Source organism: Pelodiscus sinensis, chromosome 25 (genome assembly GCF_052426305.1).
Source record: "Pelodiscus sinensis isolate ZL-2025 chromosome 25, ASM5242630v1, whole genome shotgun sequence".
Classification (NCBI taxonomy): Eukaryota; Metazoa; Chordata; order Testudines; family Trionychidae; genus Pelodiscus; species Pelodiscus sinensis.
In genome coordinates this window covers 9799641-9815520 of record NC_143076.1, presented here as the reverse complement: position 1 = coordinate 9815520, position 15880 = coordinate 9799641, and the positions used below count along the sequence as shown (strand labels likewise).

The window sequence follows — 15880 nt, the reverse complement described above, 5'->3', positions numbered from 1 at the left end:
AGCTACCTGAAGAGCTCACCCATGGCTGCTGCGTGCTGGGTCTGCCATGGAGCAGGTATGCAGATCACCTAGCTGGAGCCGGAATAGAGCCAGAGACACAAGCCATGTGCATGGGGCCTGGGCCTGGGCCAAAGTAGGGGCTAAAGCTTTGCGAGCATAAAGCAGTGAGCAGGAGCCAGGCTCTTCTTGCTCCACGTTCTCAGAGCCCGGCACTGCAACCGCACACACGCTGCCAGGCCAGGCTGGGCTTCTTCCTTTCTCTTTCACATAGACAGTCCTAAGTCAGGCTGGGCTCTGGACACACACACAGTCCCGTAGGATGGTCCCAGGAGATCCCAGTATCACGTATGGCATGAAAACTCCCAGGGTATGTCTACCCTGCATTCCTCTTGCGAGAGAGGAATGCAAATGCAGCCTAGCGAAGTTGCAACTGAAGCGCGGATTTGAATTTTCCGTGCTTAGTTTGCATAATCGTGTCTGGCCCCTATTTCGAAATACCCTATTTTTAGATAAAAAACACTGTTATTTAGACGTGGTTATTTTGAGAAAAAACCCTTCTTTTGAAATAACCCTTAAACCTCATTTTATAAGGAGTAAGGATTATTTCAAAAGAAGGGTTTTTTCCTCAAAATAACTGCCTCTACACAGCGTTTTTTATCTCAAAATAGGGTATTTCAAAATAGCGGCCAGACACGATAATTTCCCACGCTTTGTTTGCATAAAAATCCGCGCTTCATTTGCAATTTTGCTTGGCTGTATTTGCACTCCTCTCTCGCAAGAAGAATGCAGTGTAGACATACCCCAGAGATCACTGGGCCACACTGCCCTCTCAAAGATAAGTTCAGGGTGACAGTAGGAGGAATAGAGAAATGGATCAAACAGTGGGTGGAAGGTAATGGGGGGGTAAAACCACAGATCTGGGTGCTGGGTAACTACGCCAGAGGGGCAGCAAGTAACTTGTTTGTGTGGGGGCATAAAATGGTGTCTCAAAGGGAGAGTCTGTGGCTAGCTGGGAAGGGAATGGAAAGTCCTGCCATTTACTGAGCTGTGTCCATTAGCATGTCGTTGTATCTCCCCGTAAAGTCTGCCAGGGCGTATCACTGTGCTTCATCCACAATAAAGCTGCCAGGTGCCTTCATCCCTTAACGGCTTGCGTGGTCATTGGTGTGTGCAGAGCTGGGATGGCCAAACATCTAACTACAACTGGGAAATCTGGATAGCCACAGCCCGCACTCGGCTTGCCAAGGGGTGGACTAGAACTGCTGAGAGATGTCTCTGACAATCCTTGGTCCCTGCCCTGACAGCTAGCCTAGCCCCTGGTGGAGGGATAATGGGGCTCATCAGCACTTGACTTCTGCTTGCTAACTGGCTGACTCAGCAAGGCATGAGGGTGACTTTGCGACATGGGCCTGAGAACCACCAGCTCCTCTTGCCTTCTGGCCACCCAACATTGCTCAGATGGAATGTGTCTAATCCCAGCTGGGCCAGATTCAAACCGGTGGCCTGCAGGGTCCCACCAGAGCCCATGAGCAGGACCCGGAGGCAGGCGGTGTGCTCGGGAGCCCTGCTGGGAGAGCTGTGACGGGGACTCTGACATACGCAGTGGCTGGCTCTGGAGGCTTTACCCTGGCAGCAAAGGGTCACAAGCTCGCTGCGCTTATCGACGGTACCTGAGAGTTTTGGCCCACTGCCTTTTATCTGTGCCCAGCTCCCAGCGGTGGCGCCGCGAAGCCCTAATCTTGCTGCGTCTGTTTGGACACAAAGCTGCTCGGCTGCAGTAATCGCGGTCTCGTGGGGAGCAGGGCAGGCGCTGTAATTCTCCCCCTCGCCACCGGGTTTATCCGGATTTGCTGGACGTTTCCAGCAGCTCTTGACTGCCCGGGACACAGGGAGGCTGCTCTTTGTGCTGCTCTTCAGATGATAGCGGCAGCGTGATGGCGTCTGTGGGAGCCCTGCAGGGTCCATGGCAGCAGCATCCGCACCAGGCAGTGCCCCTGCAGACAGACTGGAGCCCTGGGCCGGCAGGAGGGGCCCGAGGAGGTTACGGGAAGGAAACGCCCATTCTGAGCAGGACAGGCTGAGCTGGGCCTCAGAGGAGAGAAGGACCCTCCTGCCAGCCTGGGGGAGACCGGGCTGTGAGCTGGGGCAGGGCAAGGGCTGGGCAGGGGAGTGGCGCTGATTGCTCTAGCTGGCAGCCTGGTCTCACTGCTGGGAATGAGCTGGGGTGGAGCTGGACACCGGCTCGTACGTGACTGGGCGCAGGTGATGCCCCCTTGCTGTGTAAAGTCCAGGATGTGTTGCTGCCCTTGGATCATTCTGCTCCCAAACCCACTTTTGGGGGGAGGGTGTCACTGACGGCTGCTCTGGGGTGGGGACTCTGCCAGGCTGCTGAGTCTGAAGTATTCTTCCAGAACGCACGCCCAAGGCCTAGTTAGGCTGGGATTGTCCAAAGCCGCTGAGTCACTGGGAGCAGGTGGCTGCGTGGGGCCGTGCTCTTGGGGACCCTAGGGCTGCTGGGAAGGGCCTTAGACCGGAAGGGGCTGTCTGGAAGCCCCAGTCCGGGGGCCCAGGGCACACCCAGAACATGGAATTAGCACTGACCACGAGGTGGGCCCAGTTCTCGGAGTTAGCGCTGAGCTGGGTGGCAGCAAAAGGCAGATTGCTACTGAGCATGGGGGGCTGCAGCCTGCCTTAGGCCGGGGTCCTATCCTGGTGGCAGCAAGAGGGTGGCTTTGCTCTGTGGTTCTATGCGTCTCTGCTCCTCTGTCTGCATGGGCCCAAGGGGGCCCTTTTCAATGTGGGTTGAATGCCTGGCAGAGGGTCTGACGCTTCCCATGGGCGAGCTGGCTGGGCGGTAGCTGCGCTGGGAGTGAGAGCTCGCGGCCTAGGTGGAGCGTGTCAGACGTGCTCCGTCCGTGGGTCAGCGTGGCACACGGGCAGGGGTTCTGGCTCCACGGGCCTCTGGATTCTGTTCCTCTGGTGCATCATCCTCGGGCAGGCTCTGGGCTCTGCCTTGGCTGCCTCCCTGGCAGGGGAAGTGTGTGGGCACGCGTGTGCATGTGTGTGGGGGTACATGTGCAGGGGGTATGTGTGCAGGGGGCACGCATATGCAGGCATGTGTGCATGAGTGTGGGTAGGCGTGTGTGTGCATGCAGGGGGCGTGTGAGTGTGTGTGGGGGTGCACATGTGGAGGTTTGCGCATGCATGTGGGGTGGGCGTGTGTGCGTGTGTGGGGGGGTGCAGGGCTGCACATGTGCATATGGGGGCATGTGTGTGCAGGCACATATAGGTGTGTGGGGAGCACGTGTGCATATGTGGGGGTGCGTGTGCATTTGTGCGTGTGGGGGGCATATGTGTGGGGGTGCGTGTGTGGTGGCACACGTGCATGTGCAAGGAGCACCTGTGTGTTTGGGCGCATGAGTGTGTGTGCGGGGGGCACATGCATGTGTGGAGGTGCGCATGTACGGATGTGTGTGCGGGATGTGTGCGCGTGCGAGCGTGTGTGTGGGGGGGCATGTGTATGCAGGCACGTGTGTGGGAGGTGCATGTGTGCAGGTATGTGTGTGTGTGCAGGGGGCGCATGTGTGCTAAAGGGAGGGGGCGCGCGGGGAGGGCACAGCCTGGCTCCCAGGGCTGAATGGATCCAGCTTGCGATGGCGGGGCAGGGGCTTTTCAGGTGTGTCCCCGGCGTTCCCTCGGCGATCCCCCGGCGCACTGAGCTCTGTGCGCTTCTCGGGGCCACACAGTCTCGGCTGCACGGGTCCCCCCGAGAAGGGCAGAGGGCAGCCAGGGAAAGCAAAGGGCTGAGCTATCTTACCACTAGGGGCCCGGGGGCAGGGGGTGCCCGATGGGAGGAGCCATCAGTCTCGGGATAGGTGACATCACTGTGACATGCAAATGAGCCAGGGCAGACGGGACAGTCCGACGACTGGGAGCTGGGCCATGCGGTGGCTGTAACACCTCCCCATGGGTGCACCCTCCACTGTGTCTGGCCTGAGTCCTTGGCTGACAGCCGGGAGGCCAATTCTGGGTTCATGGCCACAGGGGCTGCCCTGGGCCCAGGAGCTCTGACCCTCGCCTGGGGTCTCTGCAGTGCTGGAGGCTAATGTCTCGGCAGGGGTCCAGTGGGCTCTAGGTGGTGGCTGCCTGTGGACTTGGGAGATGCCTCCAGCCAGACGGTGGTTCCTGAGCTGGGGGCCTGTCGTGGGTGTCCCTGAGCGGGAGCCCAGTGTTGGCAGGGCCGTAGGCTCGCGGAGATGGACTCATTTACACTCACCCTTTCTGGAGAGCCCTGCCCGTGTGCATGCAGCCCTTCACTGTCCATCTGGGCTCAGTGACTCAACGGGAGACACTGGCTAGGCAGGGTAGGCAGTGCCACACACATGGCTTCCTTGTGCTCTGCGGGAGCACAGCCAGTGACTGGAGTGGTCACCACTGCAGCCCTGGGCGGGTTCCCTGTGACCCCCCCGGGCCTGGAGCTCCTGAGAACTGCCCAGTGCAAGAGCGGCTGGCTGTTAGTGGCTGCTGGCCTTTTACAAACACCCTGGCTAGGGGTGCAGATGGTCTGGCCCTGGCCTTGTAATCCATGGGCCAGGCGGGTGATGAGGGACTGGGGTGCATCTGGCCCATGTTGCCCCCTCGTCCCAGCAAATCTCCATGCCCTCCTAGCTAGCTCTGCGCTGCCTGTGGGGGAAGGGACAAGGGTCAGGGCGGGAAAGGCAGGAAGGAAGCCCCTGCAGGCAGATGCTGAGCCTGTGCCATGCTCTGTCTAAGGTGCTGAAAATGTCTCTGCAAGATCCCGGAGGCTGCTAATTGCCGACTCTCAGGGTTAGTTCAGCCCGGAGCGTCCCTCTGACTTTTCTGCCCCTGCTGCTCTTGTACCCGTGTGTCCCGCGGAGCCGGGCAGCCACCCACCGGGCAGGGCGGGGCAGAGAGCTCTCAGCCAGTCAGCAAGAAAAGGGTCTGTAAACCTGCATTTCTGGTGGCTGTGGTCACGGTCTACGCCACCCTGCCAGGCTCTTCCTGCCCCGTCTCCTCTCTTGGGTGTGTCTACACTCCCAGCCTAGTTCGAACTAGGGTGGTAGTGTAGACATACCCTTGTGCACTTAGCTGCACTTCCTGTCCCGAAGCAGCAGCCGTGCCGAGCCTGTTGTGAAGCAATTCCTTTCAGGGGTTAACTGCAATGAGAACAGTCATTTCTCTGCCCCACACCACCCCTGGAGCCCAGCGTCTCTCCTCACACCGCAGACGTCCCCAGGGGTCCTCTCCCGTGGGGAGGGGCAGAACCCTCGCCGTGAGTCTGATGCCTGCTGGCTGCCCTAGTACAGATCGTAACAAGGCTGGTGAGCTTAACTCCCCCCCCCCTCGCCCCCCGCCATGGGCCATTGGCTTCTTGCTTGTCTGCCAAGCCCTGAGCCCAGGTGCCCATTGCATGGTGATTTCTCTGTCACGGACACTGGCCCCAAAGGAGTTGGACCGAGACCCCAATTCACTGAGCTTGGCAGCTGTCGGGCGCCAGTCTAGTGGCTGTGCTTGGAACACTGAGTGCCTGGGGTGACTGCACTGGGCACAGGCTGTGTGTGAGCCGGAGCCACCAGCTGCAGACAGCTCACTCTCACCAGGGCTCCTGGGGGCCACCCAAGGGCTGCTCTGCTCTTCCAGTCTCTTCCCAGGTCCCTGTGCACTGGCCCCTCCTGCCCTCCCCATGCTGGAGCTGCTCCTTTCCCCGCCTCAGCCCACGGGCCCTGCCACGTCCTCCCCGAAGGGCGCAGAGCTTGCTTTCAGCGAGACGATAGAGAGGAAAGGGGAGCTAGCGATAGAGAGCAAAGGGCCCCTGGACTCCGGGGTGCAGCGAAGCCCTCAGGAAATGGTGCAGAACCCTGGGAATGAGAGCTTGTGTCTCAGGTATTTAGAGTCCTTGGAGCTGCCTAGGGAGACCCCTGGAGTCCACCCCCTGTGATGGGATCCCCCAGGGTACAACCTGGAATCATGGTGATCTCTAACTCTCCAGCCTTCAGCACAGCAGCATGCAGACCCCACAGCCAGCTAGAGGGCATGCCTGCTCCCACAGCCACCTATGACACACAGAGAGAGGCACCAGCCAGTCTCCCAGCCTCACACCCCAGAGCTGAACCATCGTGCCCTGGTCAGAGGCCTGTGAGGGCAAGTTTATTGCCCAGTCTGCCCCTCCCTGATGTGGGGAGGGCCCACGCCAGCCCTTGTAAACTGGGCTGAGATTTGCCAAGCACTTCAAGCAAAATAAACGGTTATAGGTAAAATAGAAACAGATTTATTAACTACAGGTTGAACCTCTTAAGCATCCATGGTCCGGCTTGCTGTCAGTGAGCCGGATGTCCGCTTCGCATGGGTATGGCCACGCTTCCTGCAGTCTCATAAAGGTTGTTTGCAGCCCCCAGTCCCGGCTCTCAGGGTTCGGTGCTGTTATTTAGCTCTAATTCACCCCTCAATGTCTTGTAAGAGCCCAGCAAGCAGTGGAAGTGTTGGCGATGCTGCTAGACAATATTGACCTCCTGAGGTCCGGCAAATTCTCTGGTTCAGCACTAGTCCAGTCCCAAGGGTGCTGGACTGGAAAGGTTCAACCCGTGCCGTAAGAGAGTGATCTTACTGCACAGTGGTTCCAAGTGCTAGGCACAAAGGGTGAGCGGTGGTTATGCAAGGAAAGCGCAGTCTAAACCTTAAACCTTCTCACCCTAGGCAGTGCCTGGGTCAAGAAGTTTTCTCACCCCGAAGGCTGTTACAGTTCTTACTAACCAGGCCTGTCCCTTAAGCCTGGACCAGACGCCTCAGTTCAAGTCTTTGTCTTCCCAGCATTCTTGTTGCTTCCAGCAAAGGCAGGGAAGCAGAAAGGTCACAGCCAAGACATGCCCCTTTGCAGAGTCACAGGTTGGCGCTATCCCCGGAGTGGTCTTGTGCTGCTCAGCTGAGCAGTGTCCGTTGGGTGACACTTGCAGAACTGTCGCTGAATTGTAAATCCCTCGATGACAACACCCTGCTGGTCAGTCCCTGAACACCCCGCCTGTGAGTGGCCCTCCCCAAAGCCTGCTGTCATTTGCTAGAGCAGTGCCACAGACATCCATGCTCGGGACATGTACCGCTGTTCAGAGTTGGAAAGAGCAATGGCTTTCAGCCGATCCTGACGTCCCTTTAGCTAGCTTACAGGCCATGCGCGGTGTGAAATGTGCACAGGCAGCTGAGCGCATGTGATGGCGCGTCGCAGAGCCCCCCGAGCCTGCACCCCCGTCTGCAGCACGCTGTGACTCCGCCAGCCAGTGGAATAGAGAACGTTTGTTGCTGCTCCGAGATACAGCCCAGCACAGGGCTCCATGTAGGCATCAGAGGATAGGCCGACAGCCCTAGTTCCTTTGGGGGAAGGGGCTCACTGGCCCCCTGAGCCCTCTATACTGGTTCCAGACCTCTTCCTCCATGCTTCTCCATGCTCAGACTGCCCAGCTCCCAGGCCCTGCCGCCCAGCCAGGTGGCTGCCTCCGCCTCCCTTCCTTTGTCTCTCTCTGGGAAGAGCCTTGTTACCTGCTCAGGCTGGGACTAGGTGTCTGGGCCAATCCACGTGTGAGTGAGTCAGTGGGAATCTCACAGCCCAGCGCAGGGGGACCCCGGATCACAGAGCAGACAGCCCCCGCTACGGCACAGCGTGGCAGTCTCCATTCCCAGCAGGTGTCTGCTCATCCCCTGGGGAACCTTCCCCCTGATCTCTGCTCTCTTCCTCCTCCCAGGATCCCGCCCTCGGCTCGAGGACTCTTCCCCACACATAGTTGAGCACCCCTCCGACCTCATCGTTTCCAAGGGGGAGCCAGCAACGCTGAACTGCAAGGCAGAGGGGCGCCCCACCCCCATTATCGAATGGTACAAGGATGGGGAGCGGGTGGAGACGGACAAGGAGGACCCGCGGTCCCACCGCATGCTGCTGCCCAGCGGCTCCCTCTTCTTCCTGCGCATCGTGCATGGCAGGAGGAGCAAGCCGGACGAGGGCGTGTACGTCTGCGTGGCCAGGAACTACCTGGGCGAGGCCGCGAGCCGGAACGCATCGCTGGAGGTGGCCAGTGAGTGGGGCTCTGGGTGGAGCGGGCTGTTCCCGGGGCCAGTGGAGTGACACTCCCCGTGGTGGGCTGGTCTCACCACAGCCAGGGTTACCACAGGCGGCACGGCGCTGGCTCCATGCCCACAGGCCATGGGAAGTCATGCTATGGGCCCAGGGCAGAATCTGGCCTCACGACCATCCCGGCTGGGCACGGCTCCATTTCGGCAGGGCTACGGCCAGGCCTTTACTTTGCTGGGTACGTGCCTTCCTGCCAAGAGGGGAGGTGGCACCTTCCCCCACGTGGGCAGGGGGTGGCCTGCTGGCTGGGGCTGTTGTGGGAGGGATGTCCTGTCCAGGAGTGCACCGTGCTGGGCACGGCAGCCTTGCCCTTTGCCCTAGGCCTCTGATGGGACTGTGAAAGGGGAGCCTGCGAGGCCCTTGACAGAGCGCGCTGGGCTTTGGGCTGGCTCACAGGTGTGGGGACTGAGCTGTGTCGCTGGGGCTGCAGACTTTCTCAGCGTCAATCAGGCCATTCCCGGGGCGCCCGGCATCGCTTTCCCAGCCAAGCTGCGCGGTCCAAGTACATTTTTTGCAAGGCTTTCCCCAGCAAGCCCCCAGCAGCCCCCTCTGCCTATAGTAACCCTGATCCCTGCTTGCAGCCTGGCCGGAGAGGCCGAGCGCAGAGCTGCAACGGGACCGAGGCTGCCATCAGCTGGACCCTGTGGAGAGAGGCCTCAGGGTGTTTCCTGCATCACTTAGCCCCCTTGCCCCGCACATTTCTCCTGGTCATTCAGGGAATAGGGAGCCAATTCTTGGCCTCTGTAGGCTTGGGGCGAACACCCCCTACCCTCCGGGCTCGCGACGAATACTGGTGTCCCAAGCGAGCAGCTGGGATTGGGTCAGGGCTCTTAGCTCCCTTCCCTGCCAGTGCTGACAACTGGGAGCAAGCACAGAAAAGCGGCCAAGGGTGGGCACATCCCCTCCTGCCTCCAACTTCTGTGTGTGTGTCGGTATTGCTAGATGTTTGGCTGCATCTCTGTGTGCCACCCCAGCCCTGCTCAGGCAGTTGGCACGGCAGCCCTCGAGCCACCTGCCCAGTGACCACAGGAGCTAAGGGATAAAGGCAGCCAGCCAGGCTTGCTGGCAATGAAGCATGGTGCTAGTATCCCAAGGACTCTGCCAGGCTGCTAGTGCATGTACCCCTGGAGCAATGGGCCAGCTCTGCTGCTTTGATAGGACATTCCATCCCCCCAGGCCAGACAAATACCCTCCCTCGGAGATACATTTTTACACCCGGATCCAAACAAGCTGGTACTGCCCTGACGTGGCTAGTTCTCTCTCCCCATCTTGTGCATGTGGGTTCCATCAGAACGTCTCTGCTGCTTACTGGCATCCCGGCCGGTTCCTTTCCGAGGGGCCAGTGTGTCCCTGTGCACCCTGGGGATGTTTCTGTCCCCTCCCTGATATCGAGCTGTCCCATATAAGGATGTTAAGGACTAGTCGACTGTCTGATAAGCAAATGCATATCTGATAGTCAAGTTGACTAGTTGATTTCCCCCCCTCCACCGTTGCCTCTATCAGATAGACGCAGCAAAGGGGCGGGGGGAAGAGGGAGTACTTCAAAGCAGCAGTGCTGCACAGCTGATCCCGGGTTCAGCTGTGTGGCGCTGCCCCTTTGAAACACTGCCTCAGCGTTTCAAAGCAGTGCCGCATGGAGCTGACCCCGGGCTCCATGCAGCGCTGCTCCTTCGAAACACTGCAGCGGCTTTTCCAAGGGGCAGCACTGCATGGAGTCTGGGATCAGTTCTGCACGGCGCTGCTCAGAAACGCCGAGCTGCTGTTTCAAAGGGGCAGCGCCGCACAGCTGCTTTGAAATGCCGCCGCGGCGTTTACGTAGAGCCTGGGGTCAGCTGAGGTCTCCCCAGCTGATTCCGGGTTCCAGCGCAGCATGTAGAGCCCAGGGTCAGCTGGGGAGTTCCCAGCTGATCCCAGGTTGGGCTCTACGTGGCATTTCAAAGCGGCAGCGCAGCATGGAGCCTGGGATCAGTGGGGGACTCTGAATCCTGCTCTGACCCCAGGCTTCATGCGGGCGCTTCTGCTTTGAAATGCACAAAAGCCCCCGCTGGGGACTATTGTGCATTTCAAAGCTGGCACCTGAGTGTAGCCCGGTGTCAGCCGGACTTCCCACGGGCCCAAGGCTGCACGCGGAGTTCCGCATTCCCCCTTTGAAATGTATAAGAGCCTCAGCAGGGGCCCAGTGGTGGCTCTTGTACATTTCAAAGGAGGAATGCAGAAGTGCCCATCAACTAATCGAGTAGTCGATGAAAATTCCATCGACTACTCTGTCATGGCTCCTTCCCCACTCTGGCATGATAAATGCAGAAGTGGGGGCCAGCAAGTGTACCCCAAAGCCTTATCTACCAGGCTTTGGTATAAAACTTCCCCCAAGATCTTAAAAACCTAGATCTTGGGAATAAAACTTCCGCTGCCACCACCCAAATGTTGCTAAAGAAACCAGGGGAAAGATCATTTGGGAAATCTTACCCCTAAAATAAAAATCAAGGCACACCATTAACCACTGCCAGGTTAATAAAAAGAAAAGAAAGAACTTTTATTATTACAACAATATTCTGGTTGCAAGTATAATGACTAGAGAGGAAGGTAACAAAATATACTCATGGAGAAACTCCATGGGCCTAGAACTTAGTTACAAAGAAAAGCCAAAACATCTTTTAAGCAGTGCCAGATCTCAGATCCCATACCCAATCCATAACACAATAAAACCTAACGAAACTACCTAAACTTTACCCTACTTACAGAAAATGAAGAATGATGTCTTGGAGAGAGAGAGAGACATGCTTGTCCCTCTCTGTAGCTGCAGAGAACTCTCAGAGAGACAAAAGGGAGAAAAGAAAAAAACCCAAATTCCTTTGTCACAGTTTGAAAAGTCCCACCTACATTCCTATTGGTCACTCCACCTGGCTAGGTGTAGTTAACCCCTTAATCCCCAGGCTGCTGGCTAACCCTCATAATCATGACATACTCGACGAGTAAATTACTTGATATTTAACATCCTTAGTCCCGTGCCACTTGCTCAGCCTTGTTCATGCCAGGCGCTATGGCCAGTGCCTGCTTCGTGCCAGGCCTCTGATCCAAGGGCTTCTTTCTCCGGCTCTCTTGCCACCCCTGTCTGATGCCAGAAGCTGACAGGGTTAGATGTGGGGAGGGGGAGGGAAGCCAGTCCATGTGCGTTAGGACATGCTGACAGCTCTGGGCAGAGAAGCCCAGGTCGCAGCTCGGAACAGCAGCCAGCCATCTCTAGACGGGAATTATTTATTGATTTTTGTGTCACTTCTCAGTCCATTACCCAGGCAGGAGGCGTTTATGTAATTTAGAGAGGGGGCAGCTGCTGGATGAGCAAAATAGCAGCAAACTGAATGTTGGGAATGATTACAAAAGGGATTGAGACTAGGACAGAGAATATCTTATTGCCTCTGTGTAAATCCAGGGGATGCCCACGTCTTGAATAGCGTGTGCCGTTGTGGGCACCTCTTCTCAAAAAAGGTATCTTGGCATTGGAAAAGGGCAACAAATGCTGAGGGGTTTGGAACGAGTGCCATATGAAGAGAGATGAAAAAGACTGGGACTTTTCAGCTTAGAAAGGAGGAGGGATATGATAGAGGTCTAAAAAATCATGACCGGTATCAAGAAAGTGAATAAGGAAAAGCTAGGGATCACTAAATGAAATTAATAGGTAAGGGTCTGTCTACACTACAGCACTAATTCGAACTAACTTAATTTGAATTAGTTAATTCGAACTAAGCTAATTCGAACTAGTGCATCTAGACCTAAAAACTAGTTCGAATTAGCATTTTGCTAATTCGAACTAGCATGTCCACATGGAGTGGACCCTGAACCGAGGTTAAGGCTGGCCGGAAGCAGTGCCGGCAGGGCATCAGATTAGGACTTAGAGCGTGGAGCTGCTGTCTCAGGCTAGCCGAGGGCTGTGCTTAAAGTGACCCGACCCCCACCCCAGACAGACAGTTCTCAGGGGTTCCCCGCTCGCTTGTCTAACTCGATGAGGGGCAGCAAAGCAGTCCTGGCTTGGAGTGCCCTGAGTGCCCACACTCGACACATCACAGCACTCGGCCATCAGCCCGGCTGCACTTGCCGCAGGCTGCCATCCGGGGGGGGGGAGGGTCAATCGAGGGGCTGCAGGAGAGCTTCTACACCGAGGAGTCCGCAGAGCCACCCCAGTCCTCCCCATCGCGGACTCGTACCCATTCCTACCTCACCTCCTTCCACTTACCCCTCCCTAGCCCCCCTTCCTGATGTACAAAATAAAGGACACGTGTGTTCAAAAATAGAAACTCTATTGAACAAAACTCAGGGAGACTGGGAAAAGGAGGTGGGAGAGGGGAAGAGAGAGGGTGGGATAGGGGAGGGCAACTAAAATGATCAGGGGTTTGGAACAGGTCCCATATGAAGAGAGGCTAAAGAGACTGGGACTTTTCAGCTTAGAAAAGAGGAGACGGAGGGGGGATATGATAGAGGTCTATAAAAGCATGAGTGGTGTAGAGAGGGTGCATAAACAAAAGTTCTTCATTAGTTCCCATAATAGAAGGACTAGAGGACACCAAATGAAATGAATGGGTAGCAGGCTTCAAACTAATAAAATAAAGTTCTTCTTCACAAAGCAAATAGTCAACCTGTGGAACTCCTTGCTGCAGGAGGCTGTGAAGGCTAGAACTAGAACAGAGTTTAAAGAGAAGTGAGATAAAGTCATGGAGGTTGGGTCCATGGAGTGGTATTAGCCAGGGGGTAGAAATGGTGTCCCTGGCCTCTGTTTGTGGAAGGCTGGAGATGGATGGCACGAGACAAATGACTTGGTCGTTGTCTTTGGTCCCATCCCCTCTGGGGTACCTAGTGTTGGCCGCTGTTGGCAGACAGGCTACTGGGCTAGATGGACCTTTGGTCTGACCCAGTACGGCCGTTCTTATGTTTTTATGTTCTAAGCTGAGGGCTCAGGGTCGGGGGTCTCACTGGACCACCTTGATTTTCATGCACACCTGCTCCTGGGTGGCCAGGCTGGCAGCTATCCTGCTCTAGACAGCCACTTTCTTGTGCCTAGTGCCGAGGTCATGGATGAGGTCCACAATCTCCGCACTAGACCAGGCGGGCGCTCGCCTCTTGCGGCCCCGGGCAGGCTCCTGGGAGCTGCCAGCCTGGTCCCGGGAAGAGACGGAGGGCTGGGTGGCAGTGGGTGACTGGCTCGTGCCGTGCCAGGTGCAGGGTCTGCTGGCTGGGTGCTGGCAGGCTTGCACCTGGCACGGGCACCATAGCCAGACTGTGCCCCTTTAAGGGCTCCGGGGCTGGGAGCGGGGCAGAAGAGTTTCCCTGGCTTGGCCCAGAGTGGACACCAGGGCAAGCTGGGGAGGGCTAGCCTCCCACTAGTTCGAATTAAGTGGCTACACAGCCCTTAATTTGAACTACTTAATTCGAACTAGGCGTCATTCCTCGTAGAATGAGGTTTACCTAGTTCGAATTAAGCGCTCCGCTAGTTCGAATTAAGTTCGAACTAGCGGTTTGCCTGTGTTGCGCCTATTAAAGTTAATTCGAACTAACGTCTGTTAGTTCGAATTAACTTTGTAGTGTAGACAGACCCTAACAGATTAAAAACAAACCAAAAGAAGTTTTTCTTCATGCAGCGCGCGGTCAATCTGTGGAACTCCTTGCCAGAGGAGATTGTGAAGACCAGGACTTTAACTGGGTTCAAAAATGAGCTAGATAAATTCATGGTGGTTAGGTCCATCAATGGCTATTAGCCAGGAGAGGCAGGGATGGTGTCTCTAGCCTCTGTTTGTCAGGGGCTGGGTATGGGTAACGGGAGGGATCACTTGATTCCCTGTTCTGTTCATTCCCTTGGGCTGTCGGAAGACAGGACACAGGGGCTAGATGGACCTTTGGTCTGACCCAGTCTGGCCGCACTTATGTTCTAAACCCTCCTCCGCTGCCAAGGCCGCCGGGAGGAGACATCTCTGGGGTGTGGCCCTGCCATGAGCGTGTCACAGTTTGGTTGGTGGCACCGTGGCGCAGGGCGTTGCAGTTAGTGCCGAACCAGGGCTGGAACCACGCGCCGGCAGTTAGATATCCCCCCTGAATGGATTTCAGCTGGTTTGGCCTTGTTCTTGTGCACTGTGGGGCTGACAATAAACCATGCTGCAGACACCCAGGCGCCCTGTCCTCCGCGCGCAATCGCTGTCTAGGAGGGCCACTTACCCAGCCGTGTGACCAGGCAGCAGCCTAGCTTGGAAGCTGCTCTCTCTTCTGGAGAGCAAGTCCTCCTGCCCGCACCTGCAGGACCTCCCAGCGGTAAAGTGCAGCCGCTGGGGAGGGCAGAGCATGTTATTAGAGCTCCCCTGTAAGGGCTTCCAGCCCACCGCCGTGCGACGGGAAGAGAGCTGCTCTGCGGAGGCCTGGGCTGGCTACAGGGGAAGGAATGAAGTCATTTCCTAAGTAACAGGAGCCCTTTGGGTGACCCTCTTAGCCTCTGTCAGCAGGCAGCATGTGCTTGGGTCACTTGGCTTTGAGCTAGTAACTCAGGAAAACTCCCTTCCTGTGGGGGCCACGGATGGGCTGGCCACGAGGGAGTGGGGAGCAGACCGGGCTCTGCTGCCTGGGCCGCGCGCCTGGGTGCGCTCTCCTTTCACATATTTCAGCAAATGTGATGGAGGGGGGCGTAATTTGCATGATACATGAAATCCACCCTTGGCTAGATCTTCCCTGCTGCTGAGCCACAGAGTTGTGTGCGCTCAGGATCTTTTGAAAAATCACCCCGTTGTCGAAAAAAACGCATCTAAACTGCGGTTTCAGTTTCGAAACGGCACTTGTTCGAAACAGCGCCATGATGCGATTATGCAAATGAAGCACGAGATATTTAAATCCTCGCTTCATTTGCACTTTCCAAGTGCTTCATTTACATCCCTCTGCTAACAGGGGTGTCGTCTAGACACACCTCAGAGGTCCCAGTGGGTGCCGATGCTACTGTCAGCTCAGAGACCTTCCTGCAGGGCCTGGTGGATTTGATAAGCGATTCTGTGGTGGGCACTCACAGCCCTTGCTTAGAAAGGAAATCTGCTTGGGAGCAGGGCTGGACCGAGCCATTCCGGCGCCCCGGGCAGACAGTTTAATTGCACCCCGAGTTGCAGAAGGGTGCATGTGTGGCCCCGCCCCCACGCCGGCATGTGGGAGAGGGCGCATGCACGGGTCCGCTCCCGCCCAGCGCATGGGGAAGGGCACGTGGAGCTGGTGGCAGCAGGATGCACGGGCCTGGCCCAGCCTGGCTACCGCTGCTGGCGCGAAGCCCGGGACCGTGCAGGGCCCCGCAGCCGCGGGAGGAAGGGTGCTGCTGGCTGGCGCTGCGGGGGTTAATGCAGCCCCTGCCCTGGGTGACTGCTGCAGGGTGGCTGCTGGGAGCTGCTGCAGCCCTTGATCCAGGAGCCAGGCGCACAGCATCTGATGACAGCTATAAGGGGCACTATGCTCCCCCTACAGCTGCCATCAGGTGCCCCCCATAGGTTGGCGCCCCGGGCAGCTGCCCAGATAGCCCATGCCTTAATCCGGCCGTGCTCGGGAGGCCTGGTTCTGTCTCCCCAGGAAGGTTCTCCGGCTGCTGAGGGAGCTGCTGGGGTTAGGGCAGTGGACCTGCAGGAGAGGGGAGAAGCTCCAATATCTCTGCTGGGCTTTCTGTCTTGGCTGGGCAACTTGTGTAAAGTTTCACCCTCAGTGAAACGGGCCCAACTGTCTCCTCGGGGAGGCCTCCCC

At 57.2% G+C, this 15880-nt stretch overlaps 1 protein-coding gene across 5 annotated transcripts in view; it reads left to right on the top strand.

Moving 5' to 3' along the window:
* The window catches only part of ROBO3 (roundabout guidance receptor 3), a 108592-nt gene that overhangs the window by 52606 nt on the left and 40106 nt on the right, over positions 1 to 15880 (top strand). For all 5 annotated transcript variants that reach the window (XM_089773306.1, XM_089773307.1, XM_089773308.1 and 2 more), the window contains exon 2: positions 7752 to 8078. In XM_089773306.1, coding sequence (XP_089629432.1) covers positions 7752 to 8078 — 327 coding nt within the window. The remainder of the gene's footprint in view (positions 1 to 7751; positions 8079 to 15880) is intronic.